At 44.0% G+C, this 14,510-nt stretch overlaps 1 protein-coding gene across 1 annotated transcript in view; it reads left to right on the forward strand.

The window, feature by feature from the left end:
- The window catches only part of mrn (general transcription factor IIH subunit 4 marionette), a 49,295-nt gene that overhangs the window by 25,828 nt on the left and 8,957 nt on the right, over positions 1-14,510 (forward strand). The window contains exons 8-13 of the mRNA XM_084597884.1: positions 1,552-1,635; positions 6,070-6,202; positions 10,676-10,727; positions 10,967-11,045; positions 12,601-12,648; positions 12,736-12,876. Coding sequence (XP_084454010.1) covers positions 1,552-1,635; positions 6,070-6,202; positions 10,676-10,727; positions 10,967-11,045; positions 12,601-12,648; positions 12,736-12,876 — 537 coding nt within the window. The remainder of the gene's footprint in view (positions 1-1,551; positions 1,636-6,069; positions 6,203-10,675; positions 10,728-10,966; positions 11,046-12,600; positions 12,649-12,735; positions 12,877-14,510) is intronic.

Consider the following 14,510-nt stretch of genomic DNA (forward strand, 5'->3'; position numbering starts at 1 on the left):
GGGGCAGAGAAAACTACTGGTACCTTAAACTTGGAGGCTACTTTTTTCAAGTTATTGGGCTACCCGATGGCTATAGGGAATAACCACTGGCCTATTTATTTCGGTTTCAGGATTCGACTGTTTGTTTTTCTTTCCTTTTACTTTTTGAAGAAGCGACTCCACTACCCCCGTCATGACTGACTGGGGGAAGCCTGCATTCTCAAGCCGTTGTCTTGTCTCCTCTCTTGTGTTTGTCTCTTTGTTTGCGCTTACTTTACCCGTAGGACATTTGTTTTTAGTTCAGTTCAGGCACATTAGAACTTCAGTATGTTCGCTTTTTCGCACACAGGTGCACAGGAGAAAGCATCTGACGTTTTTCTGCCTGCCACCACATTCTGACCTGGCTTTTACACTAAAGCAGTCACCTGCCCCCCCCTCCCTAATAGAGCCTTCGGAGGAAACACTGGGGAATGTGACCAATATTTCATCTTTCAGAGCTTTTCAGTGCTTGCACAGTGTGTGCGGTTGTGAAGGAAGACAGAAAATATGGGAGAAAGGGTGGAGAGAAGCCTCAGCAGAATTTTTTTCTCCATGTTCTTAAACACCTATGGAGGAAAGAAAGAACATGGCGCACACTTGCTACCCTTGCACTTTGCTCCTTCGCGTTGTTTCCCCTCTCCCCAACACGACGGCTGCATTGTCTGCATCTTCTCCATATTGGCTGTTGCCAAATTGCCTGCCTGTCATTCTTTAGCACACTTGCCTTGCAAATGTTGCATATGGGGTGCCACATGTTTAACGATCATAGCAGATCTGCGTGTGTTTGTTGAAAACATACTATCCATGGCACAGCAATGCTCTAGATAAGGTGTTGTCGAACCATCGCTCTCTCATTCCTTCCGCACTTGGTTTGAAAACGTCACGTGGTGTCGCGCAGCAAACGATCGAGGGTCTCCCGGTTGAGAAAAACACGATTAAAAGTTATTAAAGGGTGAAGTGAAAGAGAGCTCACTATTGACATTTAAAATATTTTTATTATTACATCCTAGGAGTGTGAAGTGACAAAGCTGGCTTTTAAAAAAAAATGCAGACGCCCAACTGCTTGCACAAGCTTGACTGCGGGTGACGGCATGATTTGATGCATCATGTACTTGAAAATAGGTCGTATCTTCAGCTCTCATAGCCGGCACATTGCTTTCAAATTTTTTAAAAATAGTTTCTTTATTATTTCTGACTTTGCTTTACTTGTGAAAGAGGAATGATCAAGGTTGTTGAAACAGCCAGAGTAACTAAATTCAGTTTTCTAGAAGAAAATTGCTGTTTTCCGATGACAGGCTTTTGCTGCACACGCTTTTTGTTATGACATTCTGTGTTGGTATACTGGTCACATCAGTGCTTATATTATAACAAAAGAACAGCTTAGAGGCTAGGTGTAGCTAGATGTTGATTCTGTCCACTCGTTCGAGGCTATAGTGTTACTGCTGATCTTCCACAACGTACCTTGTTGGTTAGCTAACCCTTGTTTGTGATTAGTGAGGTGACTAGAACGCTGCTGTCTTTTTCTTTTTTAAGGACTACAGCACTGAAGGGATGTCGGAGTCCCTGCTTGTGTTCCTGCAGCACCTGAGGGAGTTTGGGCTCGTCTATCAAAGAAAGGTGAGTTTGTCTCACTGCTTTCTTTTTTTCTCTCTCTCTCTTTTTGTCTGTAATGGGCAATTAAATTGGTTACTGGTATGCTGAAGGCAAGGCTGTTTAAAGGCGTAGTACAGACACTTAGCTCTAAAATGGAGGGAGAAGTTTATTCTGTGAATGGAACTTTGTTATCGTAAAGGATTTATGTTTGCTCAACATTATTGTTGAGATGAACAACTCCCGAGACCTTATGCAACTAAAAAAGATTTAGTTTAAGCGTCTCACGAAGTTTTAATATAAGATCTTCAGCAAATGTCAAAAGCGTGAAGGCATAAACCAAGGGGAGCTGAAAAGGCCCTAAAATATTGTTTCTGCAGACGTGGAATAATTTTGCGGCTGATTTTTTTTGAGCAAGTCATTTGTGTTTGCTAGCGTTCGCAGCATTAAGTGCTATTGTGACAGTGCGAGAAACGGAGCCCTTGTTAGTTCAACATTTGGTGGAGCCAGCTTTTCAAATTGCTATTTTTTTGTCCACTTTGCGCTTTGCTCTGAGTGTGCATCTCAGTGTTTGCTGCCTGGCATGTGACCCCAAGACAGGAATGTGTCATGTGTTAGAATCTTTGAGAAAAGCAAAGCTTCCGCAGTCTGCAGGTTTGATCGGGTCGGTGAGACACTACCTGTTCTCAACACTTGTGTTAAACACAACTTATTTCGAAACCAAAACTTGGAATCTATGCTGTGAAATTTTTCTGGTTTCGTTGAAGGGTTGGCGAGGACAGCGGTGTCGAGCTTCTGTTCATAGTGAAAACCTATTTTGTGCCTCTTTCTGTCTGTTTTATGTTTACCTGCACTGAAAGGGACCCTGTACACAAAACAAACAAATGCCATCATTGCACAGCGTCAGGGACCCACCCACAATAATCTGTTTTGATCTCAGTAGACGGCTGGGGGTAGTGACACTTGTATGCCGGTGGTGCAGTGGTTAGGGCGCCCAACTCCTAAAGTTGCAGAATCGAATCCCAGCCACAGTGGCCACTTTTCGATGGAAGCGAAAGAAAAGTCGCTCGTGTGCTGTGCAATTTCAGTGTATTTTAAAGAAGCCCAAGTGGTCGAAATTTCAGGAGCCCTCCACTAAAGCCATCTCTGATAGCGTGAGCCGCTTTGGGACAATGAGTCACGTCCAAACCAAACCAAACACCTGTATTAGAACATTGTTGTTTTCTTCTTATCTGCCTTACAAAATCTTCATTTTCAGTAATAGTAGTGTCTTTGATTGTCATAATTTGTCAGTGCAGTTCAACGTTAGTCCACAGTGTCCCTTTCAGGCATGTCAGCACATTCATAATGACTGGATTCGGGCAGAACCAGTGACAACATCCGTCAACGGGCAGCTCGAATCCGATACCGCTCTGTTGAAAAGTGAATGAGCAGTAACATTGTGTATCATTAAGAGGCGCGGAAAATGTATACTTTGGTGTCAAAATAGGGCAAGGTCTCATTCTCGTCACCTTTTGCACTGACGAGCTGACCGGAGTTTGCACTAGCAAGTCCCAGTTACCCCCTGCTGCACTGCAGCTTTTTACAGGAGAAAGTATAAGCATCCATGTAGGACTGCTGTTATTGCAGTATACAGAGTTGCTATGAAAGGGCTGTTATGCTTGAATTCGTACAGCAATTGGCATGCCACTGACACCACCATTTTCAGTGTTACAGCTGTGCTGTGCATTAGCATACGTATGTTGCATGTTTTCTGTCTTGTGTATTGCTTGGAACCCATGTTAGTGCACGTTGAAGAACCCCAGGCATTTCGAAATTTCCGGAGTCCTCCACTGCAGTGTCTCTTATGGCCTGAGCTGCATTGTGACGTTAAACCCCACAAACCAAACCATTCTCTTGTGCCGCATTTTACTGACACTGGGCCTAATTCACCTTGCTCATAATTAGCAAGACCACTAGCCCAGGAGTTGTGCAGCTGCAGTGTCTCTTCTTAAATGTAACGAAAGCTGGCATCACTTTTTTTTTAACCAGACCAGCGTGAACAATAAGTAATTAATCTCTGTTACTCATGTTCCCCCAGCACTCTTTACCATTGCATTGTCTATCATGTTTCTTTCTTTATTTTTCTGATAACATCATTCTTCTGTATCAAATTCGTGTCCGATGCCTGCATTCAAGCACCATGTTTGTTGTTAGGTTCTCGTTGAACAACCTAATTTTATTACCACATTGCCAATATCTGTTACTGTTTTTCAATTAAAACTGTAGTAACTTGCTTCTCACTATAGGTCATGATACACTACACTCCCGTTAGGATGAACTCAGTTAAGATGGATTCTCAGATATGAATGGTGTAAGTTCATTCGTTGGTTTCCTATGGAACTTTATGTAAGAAAAAAAAATTCGGTTAAGACGAACTGTGTTGCACGTGGCTGTGAACATGGCAACCCTGCACATTGGCACTCAAGGGGTGACCTTCACATTGCACCATCAAGGTAAAAAAAAAGTTTAACATGTTTTTGCACAAGAAAGCACACCTGAAAGGTGCCTTGTAGACATTGTTGTGGGAAACTGAGGGAAAGCTGTCCTTTAGGAGAATGTTTCTTGGGAAGCGAGATTTTCAGATGGTGTGGAAAATCGCATGTGTGTTGCGTACTGCGCATTATCTTCCGCGGATTAAAAAAACGCGTATGCGCAAAATGTGCTCACTGGTTTTATTTCATACAGAGGGAGACATCCAGCTTATAGCTCCAGTTGCCTTTGAACTTGGATGTAAAGGAAAAATAGAAAAAAAAAAGCACAAAATTAGGAGCCACTGTGGGACAGAGCGAGAAAGATATTGCAGGGAAGAAAAAGGACTAGACCAATGCAATTTTCGTTGATAAGCTATTTTATCGATTGTTTTCATGTGTACTGTTTGGATGATCCTAGCAGGCTCACATACAGTATTTTGCGTTTTTATCATAAAGGATTTAAAAAATTTTCCCGCTTCAACCGATGGCTCGTTTGCAGTGAAACTGCGCACAGAGCTTGTGTGCTGCGGTAACGTTCGTATCGTGGCAAGTTTAACAACAATACTTACTTGGATGAGCCGTACATGATGTAAATGCGCAATCGTCTATGCCGAGATTCACGATCCCAAACTGCAAAAGCCATATGCTCGCTAAAGAGTGTCGGTGGCGTCATCTCTAAATCAACCACAACACTGCCGTCGCTTTCTCTTTCGCACTTGAACGTTGGCGTACCGCAGTTCCACATACCCACCATAGTGAAATAAAATGTCAAAGCACCATAAAATAATAAAACCCCACACAACATAACGAAATAAATGAGAAAAATGCAGCTTAGGAGTTCGCGATGTTGTCCTGCCATGATTTCAGGAGAGCCACAAGAGCAGACGATATCAGCTGAATTGGATGGACTCACCCGAGAAGAACGAAGATCAAACAGTATCTTTTTATTAGTGAATCCACGTTAAATCAGTTATACCCAATATTTCTTGGCTAAGTTGGGTGCAGTGTTCAAAGCTTTTCAGTTGAAGCAGACGAAACGCTTGAAACGGCGTATTCAAACGGCGTATTCAAACGGCCCGCGAGGCCCGCGTGTCTTGCAACGCCACCATCGGTGCCTTGTCGTGATGCTTTCAACTGCAGTAAAGAGATGGCGCCACCAACGCTCTCCAGCGAGAAGATGGTTTTTGCAGGCTTTGGTGCATCGATTTCTATGCAGGTGATTACGGTTTTGCATCTTGCACGGCTCAGCTGAATAAGAATCATTGTAAAACTTGCCACGATACAAAAGTTAGGTACCGTTAAACGCGAGCTCTTTGCGCAGTTTCACCGCAAACGAGCCAGCGGTTGAAGCAAGAAAATTTTTGAAAGTGTTTATGGTAAAAACGTAAAATACTGTATTTGTTTTAGGGACGCTTTTGTTAGGAACTTTTGATACGACAAACAAATTTTATTGGCCCCTCCAAATTCATTCTTACAAGTAGTCTATACTACGTTTCACATGTAGCAGTCAACACAGCCGAAGGCACGGAAGTAGTCCACTGCAAAAAAAGAAAAAGTGTGTCACTTCGCCTCGCTTTGTGGCTCAGTGGTACAAAACCTGGACGTCTTTGCTCGTTTTATGAGGGGCTGAGGTTCAGCCTTCAGAATAGGTGGTTTCTTTTGTTCTTTCCTTTTAAAATTTGTTTTGTTGTGTTTTTAAAATGCTCTCTTTAGTATGCATGTGCATTGCTACTAATATGGTACAGCTTTAGGGTACCGCTGCAAATTTTTGATAGCCTTCTTTTCCTTTTTTTGCTTTAGCTGTACCATGGTTGTGCATAAACATGCAAAGATGATCATAACGCAGATCGAAATGCAGTTTTGGTTTTGTCACGTGACGCATTCTGGCGAAAATGCAGTGGGCTGTCTGACCTCAAAGTTTGCGGTATTGTTATCTGTCCTTCACCAGCGCAGGTCGGGTCGGTTCTACCCGACGCGGCTTGCCATCAACCTGGCGTCGGGCCTGAGGGAGACCAACCTGCGCAGCTACGAGGCAGGCTACATCATGGTTGAGACCAACTACAGGGTGTACGCATACACAAGTAAGGCTCTTCACGGTGCGTGGCTCTGCTCGCACACACACCTGGCACTGGCGTTGCAACGCATAGCAGTAGGCACAAATTCGGTAGCATGTTTCGCAAGGTGAGAATGAGTCATAGGGCTCATCAGTCAGTATAGCGAAAAGCAAAAAAATTGCAGATGTGTAATGTGGCTAAAACTGGCATAATGCGTGGAAAGCACTATTTTAGCATGGTTTATCTTGGTAGATGGTAGACATACTTGACACTGTTGCTGTCTTGTCATCACCTGCCAGAGGCATGTTCGTGAAGAGGACCATGATGTTTTGTTTACGTTGCGCTGCCCATGATGCCAGGAGCGAGATACAAAACCCTGTATGAACATGCCTGTGTGGTCTCGGGACAGCTTTGCTCAACTCGACATTCAAGGGTCCTAAAAGGCTGAATTCTGATCTCACCCTCCCATCTTAATAGCGAAGCCTGAATTGGTAGTGCCTGCTACACTTGAATCACGATATAACGAATCTCAGGGGACCGCCTAAGACCGTTCGTCGTTTCGAAATATTGTTGTAGTGAAAAACTCGCAACTGTAAGCCAGTGGTCAAAGCAATGTATGAAAATGATGTACCTTGGCAGCAGGCATGTGTGTAGACAAGCAAACTCTCAAATGAATATATTTCACTAACTTCAAAGATGAGTTATTTGAAGAAATCAGTTTTTTTTCTGCCGCGTGCTGCGCACACGACGGATTAAAAATATTCTACACCTTCCACTTCACATAACATTTACCGTATTTACTCGCATAATGCTCACACCCCAACAATGGGTGTCAAAAATTGAAATTTTTTTTTCTCGCATAATCATCGCATCACCAATTTTACCACCGCAAGAGTCGTCTGTTAGTAGTAACAAGCGCCATCTTTGGAGCACTGTTGAACCTAGTTGGTGTCATGTGCACACGCTACCGGGCAGCGATAGCGTGCTTGGGTAGATCATCATCAGTTACGCTCGTCTTTTTTTTTTTTTTTTTTTTCTTTACCTCCATGATGCTCATAGTCGTCACCATTTTGCGAGTTGTCTCCGCGTCTCGTCATTGTTCCTTCATTCCGTCTGTGTTGCTTGCTTTGTTCCACCGTATACCGTGTTCTTGGTGCCGCATCGCGGTGGGGCGGTATGCAAATTATACAGCTACTTTTAAGCTGAAAAGTTTTCAAGTACAGGCTACAGCATGGCAACCACGCTGCCAGCAGGCACTTCGGCGTCAACGAGTTCTGCGTAGTACGGAGACAGCGATTGCAGTGTCGACACGGACTCGGATCAAGTCTTTGATCAAGAGTAGAACTGTACGATCTGCTGTGAGCATTATACCACGCAACGCGGGAAGTCTGCGTGCGGTAAATAAAGTGCTTTAGTAATTTGCGCTTTTTGCTATCCTGTACTTTTATAACAAGGATAAGTTCTGCTTGAAATTAATGTTTTCGTTATATTTACAGTAGCTGACCTGCGAATCCCAATCCACACCTATTTAAATTTGCTTTTAGTGCTCCAAAACATTTGCTCGAGAATTTTCCCCGCATAATTATCGCATCCCACAACTTAGCATCAATTTTCCACGGAAAAAAGTGCGAGCATTATGTGAGTAAAAACGGTAATCATTTACATCACTGCACCGAGGATATGGAGAAAGGTTTCATGAAACAATGAAAAAAGTGCGAGCATTATGTGAGTAAAAACGGTAATCATTTATATCACTGCACCGAGGATATGGAGAAAGGTTTCATGAAACAATGAAAAAAGTGCGAGCATTATGTGAGCAAAAACGGTAATCATTTACATCACTGCATCGAGGATATGGAGAAAGGTTTCATGAAACAATGAAAAAAGTGCGAGCATTATGCGAGTAAAAACAGTAATCATTTACATCACTGCACCAAGGATATGGAGAAAGGTTTCATGAAACAATACATATACTTGCATCACCTGCACCTGAGATTTCGGTGCTCGGTCGAATGCCACTCACAATGTACCATTTCTTCTGGATGCCGGAATTGATTATGGTGTCGTCTGAAGTCATGTCTGAACATTAGCTCTCGCTGTTTTTTGCTGGCACCTGGGAATTGAAAATGATGTGGGCCAGCATCGAATTTCTTGGTCTAACATAGGAGTGGTGAGAAAGCCCCCACCACGCACGAAGGTCACTAGCACCACCGTGATCGTAAAAAGCTGACACACAAACGATTCATGGTGCTAAATTAAGCTGCGGATGTGAAACAATATGGCAAAGCTAGTGGGGTGTCATGAGAGGCAGGTGGGTTTCGAAAATCGCACGCACAAAACCAAGCACTGTTGTGGCAGATGGCAAAGTTTCTGGGACCACTAAGTCGGCAGTAGCAGCCGAGACAACACTGGCAAAGCTCACAAAACTCACAAACCACTCAATGGATGCACAGGATTTGCAACGTTGGCGAGGGTAGGAAGATGCGGATGTCGAAAATTGGCAGTTCGCACCTCGGAGATTTAAATTAGAGAACGAGAAAGTTCTGTGCGAACTACTCTTGACCACCAGGTGCAAAGAGATTCCTTGAATTAACCAGAAAAAAAGTGGCTCCTCCTGCCTATACCAACATCTGTTGGTAGAATACAAATTTTAGTTGATTAAGATGCCGTAAAAAGAGAGCAAATAGGTGTTTATGTACAGATGGACATATGGTATAGTGAGGCCACCCAAAGATAATAAAAAAGTAATGTGCCTCTGCCCAAGGAAAGTGCTCGTTGTCGTAGGGGTGGGTTTTGCAGCGCAAATAAGGGCAAGGACAAGAGGTGTAACAGACAAACAGCACTTGTGTATTTATGTGCGTGTAGCCCCTCTTGTCCTTGTTTGCGCTGCAAAACCCCTACGTCAAGAGGAACTACCAATTTGGCCAACAGAAAGTTTGAATCGGCATGCCCCTCTCTGCCTGAGGCATTCTAACAGACACATTAAAATGCACTATGCATAATACAGTCGAACCCGGATATGTCGAACTCGATTCACAAAAGGGTTCGATATATCAATAATTCAATATACAAAAACCGGCTTGTGACGGCACTTACAATGTGAAAAAAACGATACTGTAGTTGTCGCGTAATCAACCCACTTGCATAATGAACCCACCCTCTACTTTTGCATCCGAGAATTTTGAAAAAAAAAAAAAAAAAAAATTCGTTCAGGCCAGCTTGCTCACATGCAAGCGATTGAGCGATCTCAGCGACGAGCAGCAGCAACAGAGTGAAAAATTTCCAACTTGTTGGAACTGCGTCCTCTGCCCCTCTGCCGCTCCAGCCACCGCAGTAGCTCAAAACAAGGTTTCTTTCTGTGTCGCCGCAGCAGAAATTGCGAGCGCTTTCGCTTGCATGTCGATGGCGTGCGCCATTCCGTTTCTGTTTCGGTCTCATCCACAGTTCATTTCTTGGCAGCGTGCCAAGATGCTGCGCAGCGATAACGTCAGGGTGTATTTATCTTTTTATAGCTCCTGTGGTAGCCGGAGCGAACTTGGCAGAGTGCCTGTGATGGCTTGATTGCGCAAGCCTGGTTCGATTTATCACGCTGCGCTTGGGTAGGTGTAGTCCACTGCCACAAAATCATTGGAAAGCGTGATAGCTGCAAATGCTATTTGCCGCGAAAAATGCTAAAAGCCGGTGCCATGGTCGCAGCAGACCGCGTGCTTTCCTCGATTCATACATAAAAGGATAAACGACTCCCGCAAAAAAAAAAAAAAAAAAGATTGCCACTCCTTAACGTCCGCAGTCGCCATATCTTACACTACGCCGCGCGTACAGCACAGCGATAAGAATGGACGGCTTTTGCAAAAAAAGATAGAGAGAGAGAGAGATCTGCCGCTTCTTAAAGTCCGCAGGCACCATAGCCACACCAGCCACTGCGCACAGAGGGTTCACAACACACGCTGAAGCATCCGACGTTCTGCCTGAAAACGGGCTGAGCTGGCTTGGCACATGTGTAGCGCGTGCTACTGCGAACTAAGACCGGAAGAGAGGAAGGGGAGAGAGAGCTCGGCAAAAGAATGGGCACACCCTTGCGCTTCGCTCGTATCATTTTTTTTCCTTCTCGTTCCCATCGGTTCTCGCTGGTTCATTCGCGCACATGGCTTGCAAACATCACGTGCTGGCGTGCAGGAAACGATAACCGCAGATGCGCGCGCCTTTGGGGAATGGCCGCTGTGCTGCCCTAGACCAGCCGTTGCCGAACTGTCCCCTCTCATTCCTTCGGCGCGTGGCTTGAAAACGTCATGCGGCAAACGGTCGAGGGTGATGCGTTCGTCTTTGGGGAAGGCACACTTTCCAGTGCGTGATGCGGAGTTCGATATATCGAACGACCGGTAAAATTGAGTTCGATATATGACGCGGCTTTCCTATACTTTTGCATGGGATTTTCAATACAGTCTGTTAAATGGTACAGTTGGCCAAGCACTGATGTCATTTTGTTTATCTGCATTTCAGATTCTCAACTCCAGGTGGCCCTGCTGGCACTATTTTGTGAACTTTTGTACAGGTGATAACCATTTGAAACTTCTCCCTTATAGACCTTTTCACGAAGGGGTGAAGGCACTGTCATATTGGAAACTGGGCTACATTTGTAACACAGGAAAGAGTTAAACGCCCGCCAGGCAGCCCCAGTCAAACCGGTTGCTGTGAGGTTCGGGAAAAGGTCTATGCGCGTATGATTAGTTTTCATGGGCTTCTAGTTAGACAAATGGCACTCACCAGGCATGCTTTTGTCGTGCTGCGCAGGTTTCCCAATCTCGTGGTTGCCAGACTGACAAGGGAGAGTGTCCGGCAAGCACTTCGTAGCGGCATCACATCAAATCAGGTGTGACATGGCTGTGTGTTTTTGTTTTGTTTTGCCGAATCAGTTGGTGGCCACCTGTGGTCACCTAGAATGCCTAAGTTGGACCGTTTACGCGAAGGAAGCAGGTGCAACTTGTTAAGGAAAATAAAAAAAGAAATGGAGAAAAACAGTGCCGGAGATATTCTGTGTGGGATTTCCTGTCAAAATTGTGATGCTGCCATATTCTCTGCAGCATTTAGGGTGGTGTTCTACCATTTCACTTCCCATTTAGCATCGGTCTTCTAGCCAAGTTGGAGACGATATTTTGCTAGATGCCAATTCTTTTCACTATCACGGTCACTGTCCGCATATTGGTATTCCCCATTGTATGAAAGGAGCATCCTTATCAGTGCAGATATCGCTGTCTGGATCAGTGTCGAACACAAGTTCAAGAACTTGTTCCACTATCGAAAATTGAAAAATGCCTGCCGTGATGGTGCTGTGGTAAGATGTCCGGCTACTGTGCCGGAGTATCCAGATTCGATCCCGACCGCCGGCGGTTGCGTTTAGATGGAGGTGAAACGAAGTGGAGTCCATGTGCTGTGCAATGTCAGCGCGCATTCAAGATTCCCTGGTGGTCGAAATTACTCCGTAGCCCTTCGCTATGGCTCCTCTTTCCCTCTTTCTACTTTCACTCTGTTTCCCTATGGAGCGGTTCAGGTGTCCACAGAAGTAAGTGTAACAGTGCCTTTCTCTTTCTGTGAACCAATTATCATTGTGATGACCCCCCCCCCCCATCCTCCTCCCCCTCCCTGCAGACACTGGCATCTGTGCAAAGTGGCTTGTTGGGCAAGTTGGTTGGACATTATGTTTAATCAGTGCTAGAAACGCGGCAATGTATGTTTGTCTTTCTATCTGTCCGTGTTTCTAGCACTGTTTTAACATATTGACATCTGTGATTGTCTTGTGGAAGGTACCATGTCAAGAAAAAAAAAAATAAAGCATAAAATTTGAACTGTGCTGTCCCCTATGGAACATATCAAAAATCACCATTCTCCTAGCCTCCCGAGTGGGCGGTGGATTGCCAGCCGCAGAATAAATACACTGGATTAAAAGCCTTGTCATGGGATACAACGGCAGGCCAAAAGCTTTGAAGAGTTCCAGTTACTTTCTTGAGATTTGCAATATCGGTGTTGCAAATGATGGGCTGCACATTCTTGGTAAGGGCTTTACTTTGTTGGTAAAAATATCTGATGGATCGTTGACTCTAACGTGGTGTGGCTACGATCAAGTTTCTCTCAAGAACACTGAACTTGGTCAGAGTTTCTCATTAGTCTTCGTTATTTCTTTCTATTATCATTTTTTTGCTGGAAATTGTGACACCTTTTTATTTGTATCGTTTGTTGTAACGCATTGTGACAACTTCATGGTTTATCTGATCAGTCAGTGCGGTCCAGGAAAGTTAACTCGACCTAATTATTTTTTCCCTTATCGGCCCTAACTGCCGGGTTCCTGGCCCTCATGGCTCTTTTTTGTTTTTCTATAACACTTTACAGACTTTACAGACATGGCTTTCCTTCCTTCTTGTTCTTTTCAGATCATAAAGTTTCTTCGTATGTATGCACATCCTGAGGCTCTCAAGCAGGCAAGTAGTCTTCAAGCAGCCTTCTCAAGTGGAAGGATGCCTCGAGCAGTTACTTGATTTCGCTGATGCGCGCACCCAACGTTGCAGACCCCTGTGATCCCAGCCACCATCATGGACCAGCTGCGTCTCTGGGAATTGGAGAGAGACCGGTTCGTGTATCGCGAGGGAGTCCTGTACAGCCAGTTCATTTCCCAGAGCGACTTTCAACTCCTCAGGAACTATGCCTCGGTAAGCGCCCTTGTTTGATCGTTGTCGAGACACTGTCTGGCACTGGGCACAGCTTCAGCCGAACGAGTCTTCCTAGGCCTCCTATTCAGTGGCGTATCGCTGTAAGGGGGTGCAAGACATTGTTTTGCCCGGATATGGTGTTTTTAACCCCCTTTCTGGTGAACTTGGACGAGCCAGGCTCATTACAAGCAGGCTGTCATTTCTAGCTCCTGTCGAGTCCATCTGGTCGAATGTTTTGTCTTACTCTGTGTCCAGTTTTCAGCGAGTGAGGCTCTTCCAAACCAATATTTGCTTAGCCAGCAGGCATTGATATTGATACTAAAAGGCTACTTTTGCTAGAATTTTGTAAAGAAGAAAAACAAGGAGGAAGTAAAGAAATGTCCGTTTGGGAGGTTAAAGCTTTTGGCCTGTTTAACGGAGAATTTCTTGGCCTCTAAGTAAATTTGTCTCCGACGTATTGAGAAATTTCTTTTACTGCTTTCTTTCACATCTAGCTTTGGCTACTCCCCCACTTTATGCACCACTTCTAAAATTCATTCACAATGCACCGTTTCACTCTTAGTTTTCTAGCATCCTGATTGGAGCTAGTATGTTGACTTGGTAGTTGTCTCGTTTTAGCCCATATATGCCTCCGCACAAAGTGGCAGCCAGGCGCTCTACCAACACGGTTTGTTTGAGGTGGTCATTAACATATTCAAGTGCAAAGCCTGTTTGCACAGGTGGCGATCGTAAAGTTCCTGCTTTCATGATAGAAATGCAGAAAGAATTGATGCTTAAGGAGTTAGATGTCATTCCACAGCTGCTCTGCTCTCGTGGATTCAGCAAACCAGTGCAGAAGATAGAACACAGGAAGATGCTATAATGACATCAAGAGGGAGAAACACTAACCAAAGCATATCCTGGTATGGAAATCGTGTTCCAAAAAAAGTTACTGATCTAAAAAGCTTTTATAAACTCATTTTTGTTGAAACATAATGAAACATTTTTTTTTTTTCACAACATTTGCCAATTAAGGACTCTAGCTGATTGAAATGTTTTTTGGCAGCAGCTGCAATGACCCATTTTTAGCTGTAGCTATGATGGTTTTTTTTGTTAGAAATGTAATAAATAACAAATGTTGAAACTTCAGAATCTGGCTTTTGAATATGCAATTAATTTTTAACAGCAAAGGGTTTCATTGCAATCCAGTGCGCTCCTGATTTCAGAGCTGTATGCTAAGCAACTTTGCTGAGAAAAAAATGCAATCATATTGTAAATTATATTTAAAACCAAATTTTCCAAGCGGTAGAGTTTTTTTTTTTTTTTTTTTTCTTGGGCTTAATCATAGGAGTTTCAAGGAAGTACTATATTTACATTCTTTTATCAGTGTAGCTTTTAAGGCTTCCTTAATCCTACAACACGGCACCCGTAATGACCAGCATTAATAAATCTTTTTCAGCCTGCATGTGCTATTTGTCTGCGTACTGTGGTTTGACTCACCTTTCACTAAAAGCTTTTTCAAGGAACCTAGCATGTCTTGTAGCAAGAGGGTGAGGGCTCTCCTCTTGCTAGTTTGGTTCGCTGCAGTTTTTTTTACAGAGATCTCGAAATTGAGGGGTGCCAAAATTGTCCTGCTGCACGGCTCAGAAGCAAAC

Source organism: Amblyomma maculatum, chromosome 3 (assembly GCF_055883805.1).
Source record: "Amblyomma maculatum isolate TAMU_Amacu chromosome 3, ASM5588380v1, whole genome shotgun sequence".
Classification (NCBI taxonomy): domain Eukaryota; kingdom Metazoa; phylum Arthropoda; class Arachnida; order Ixodida; family Ixodidae; genus Amblyomma; species Amblyomma maculatum.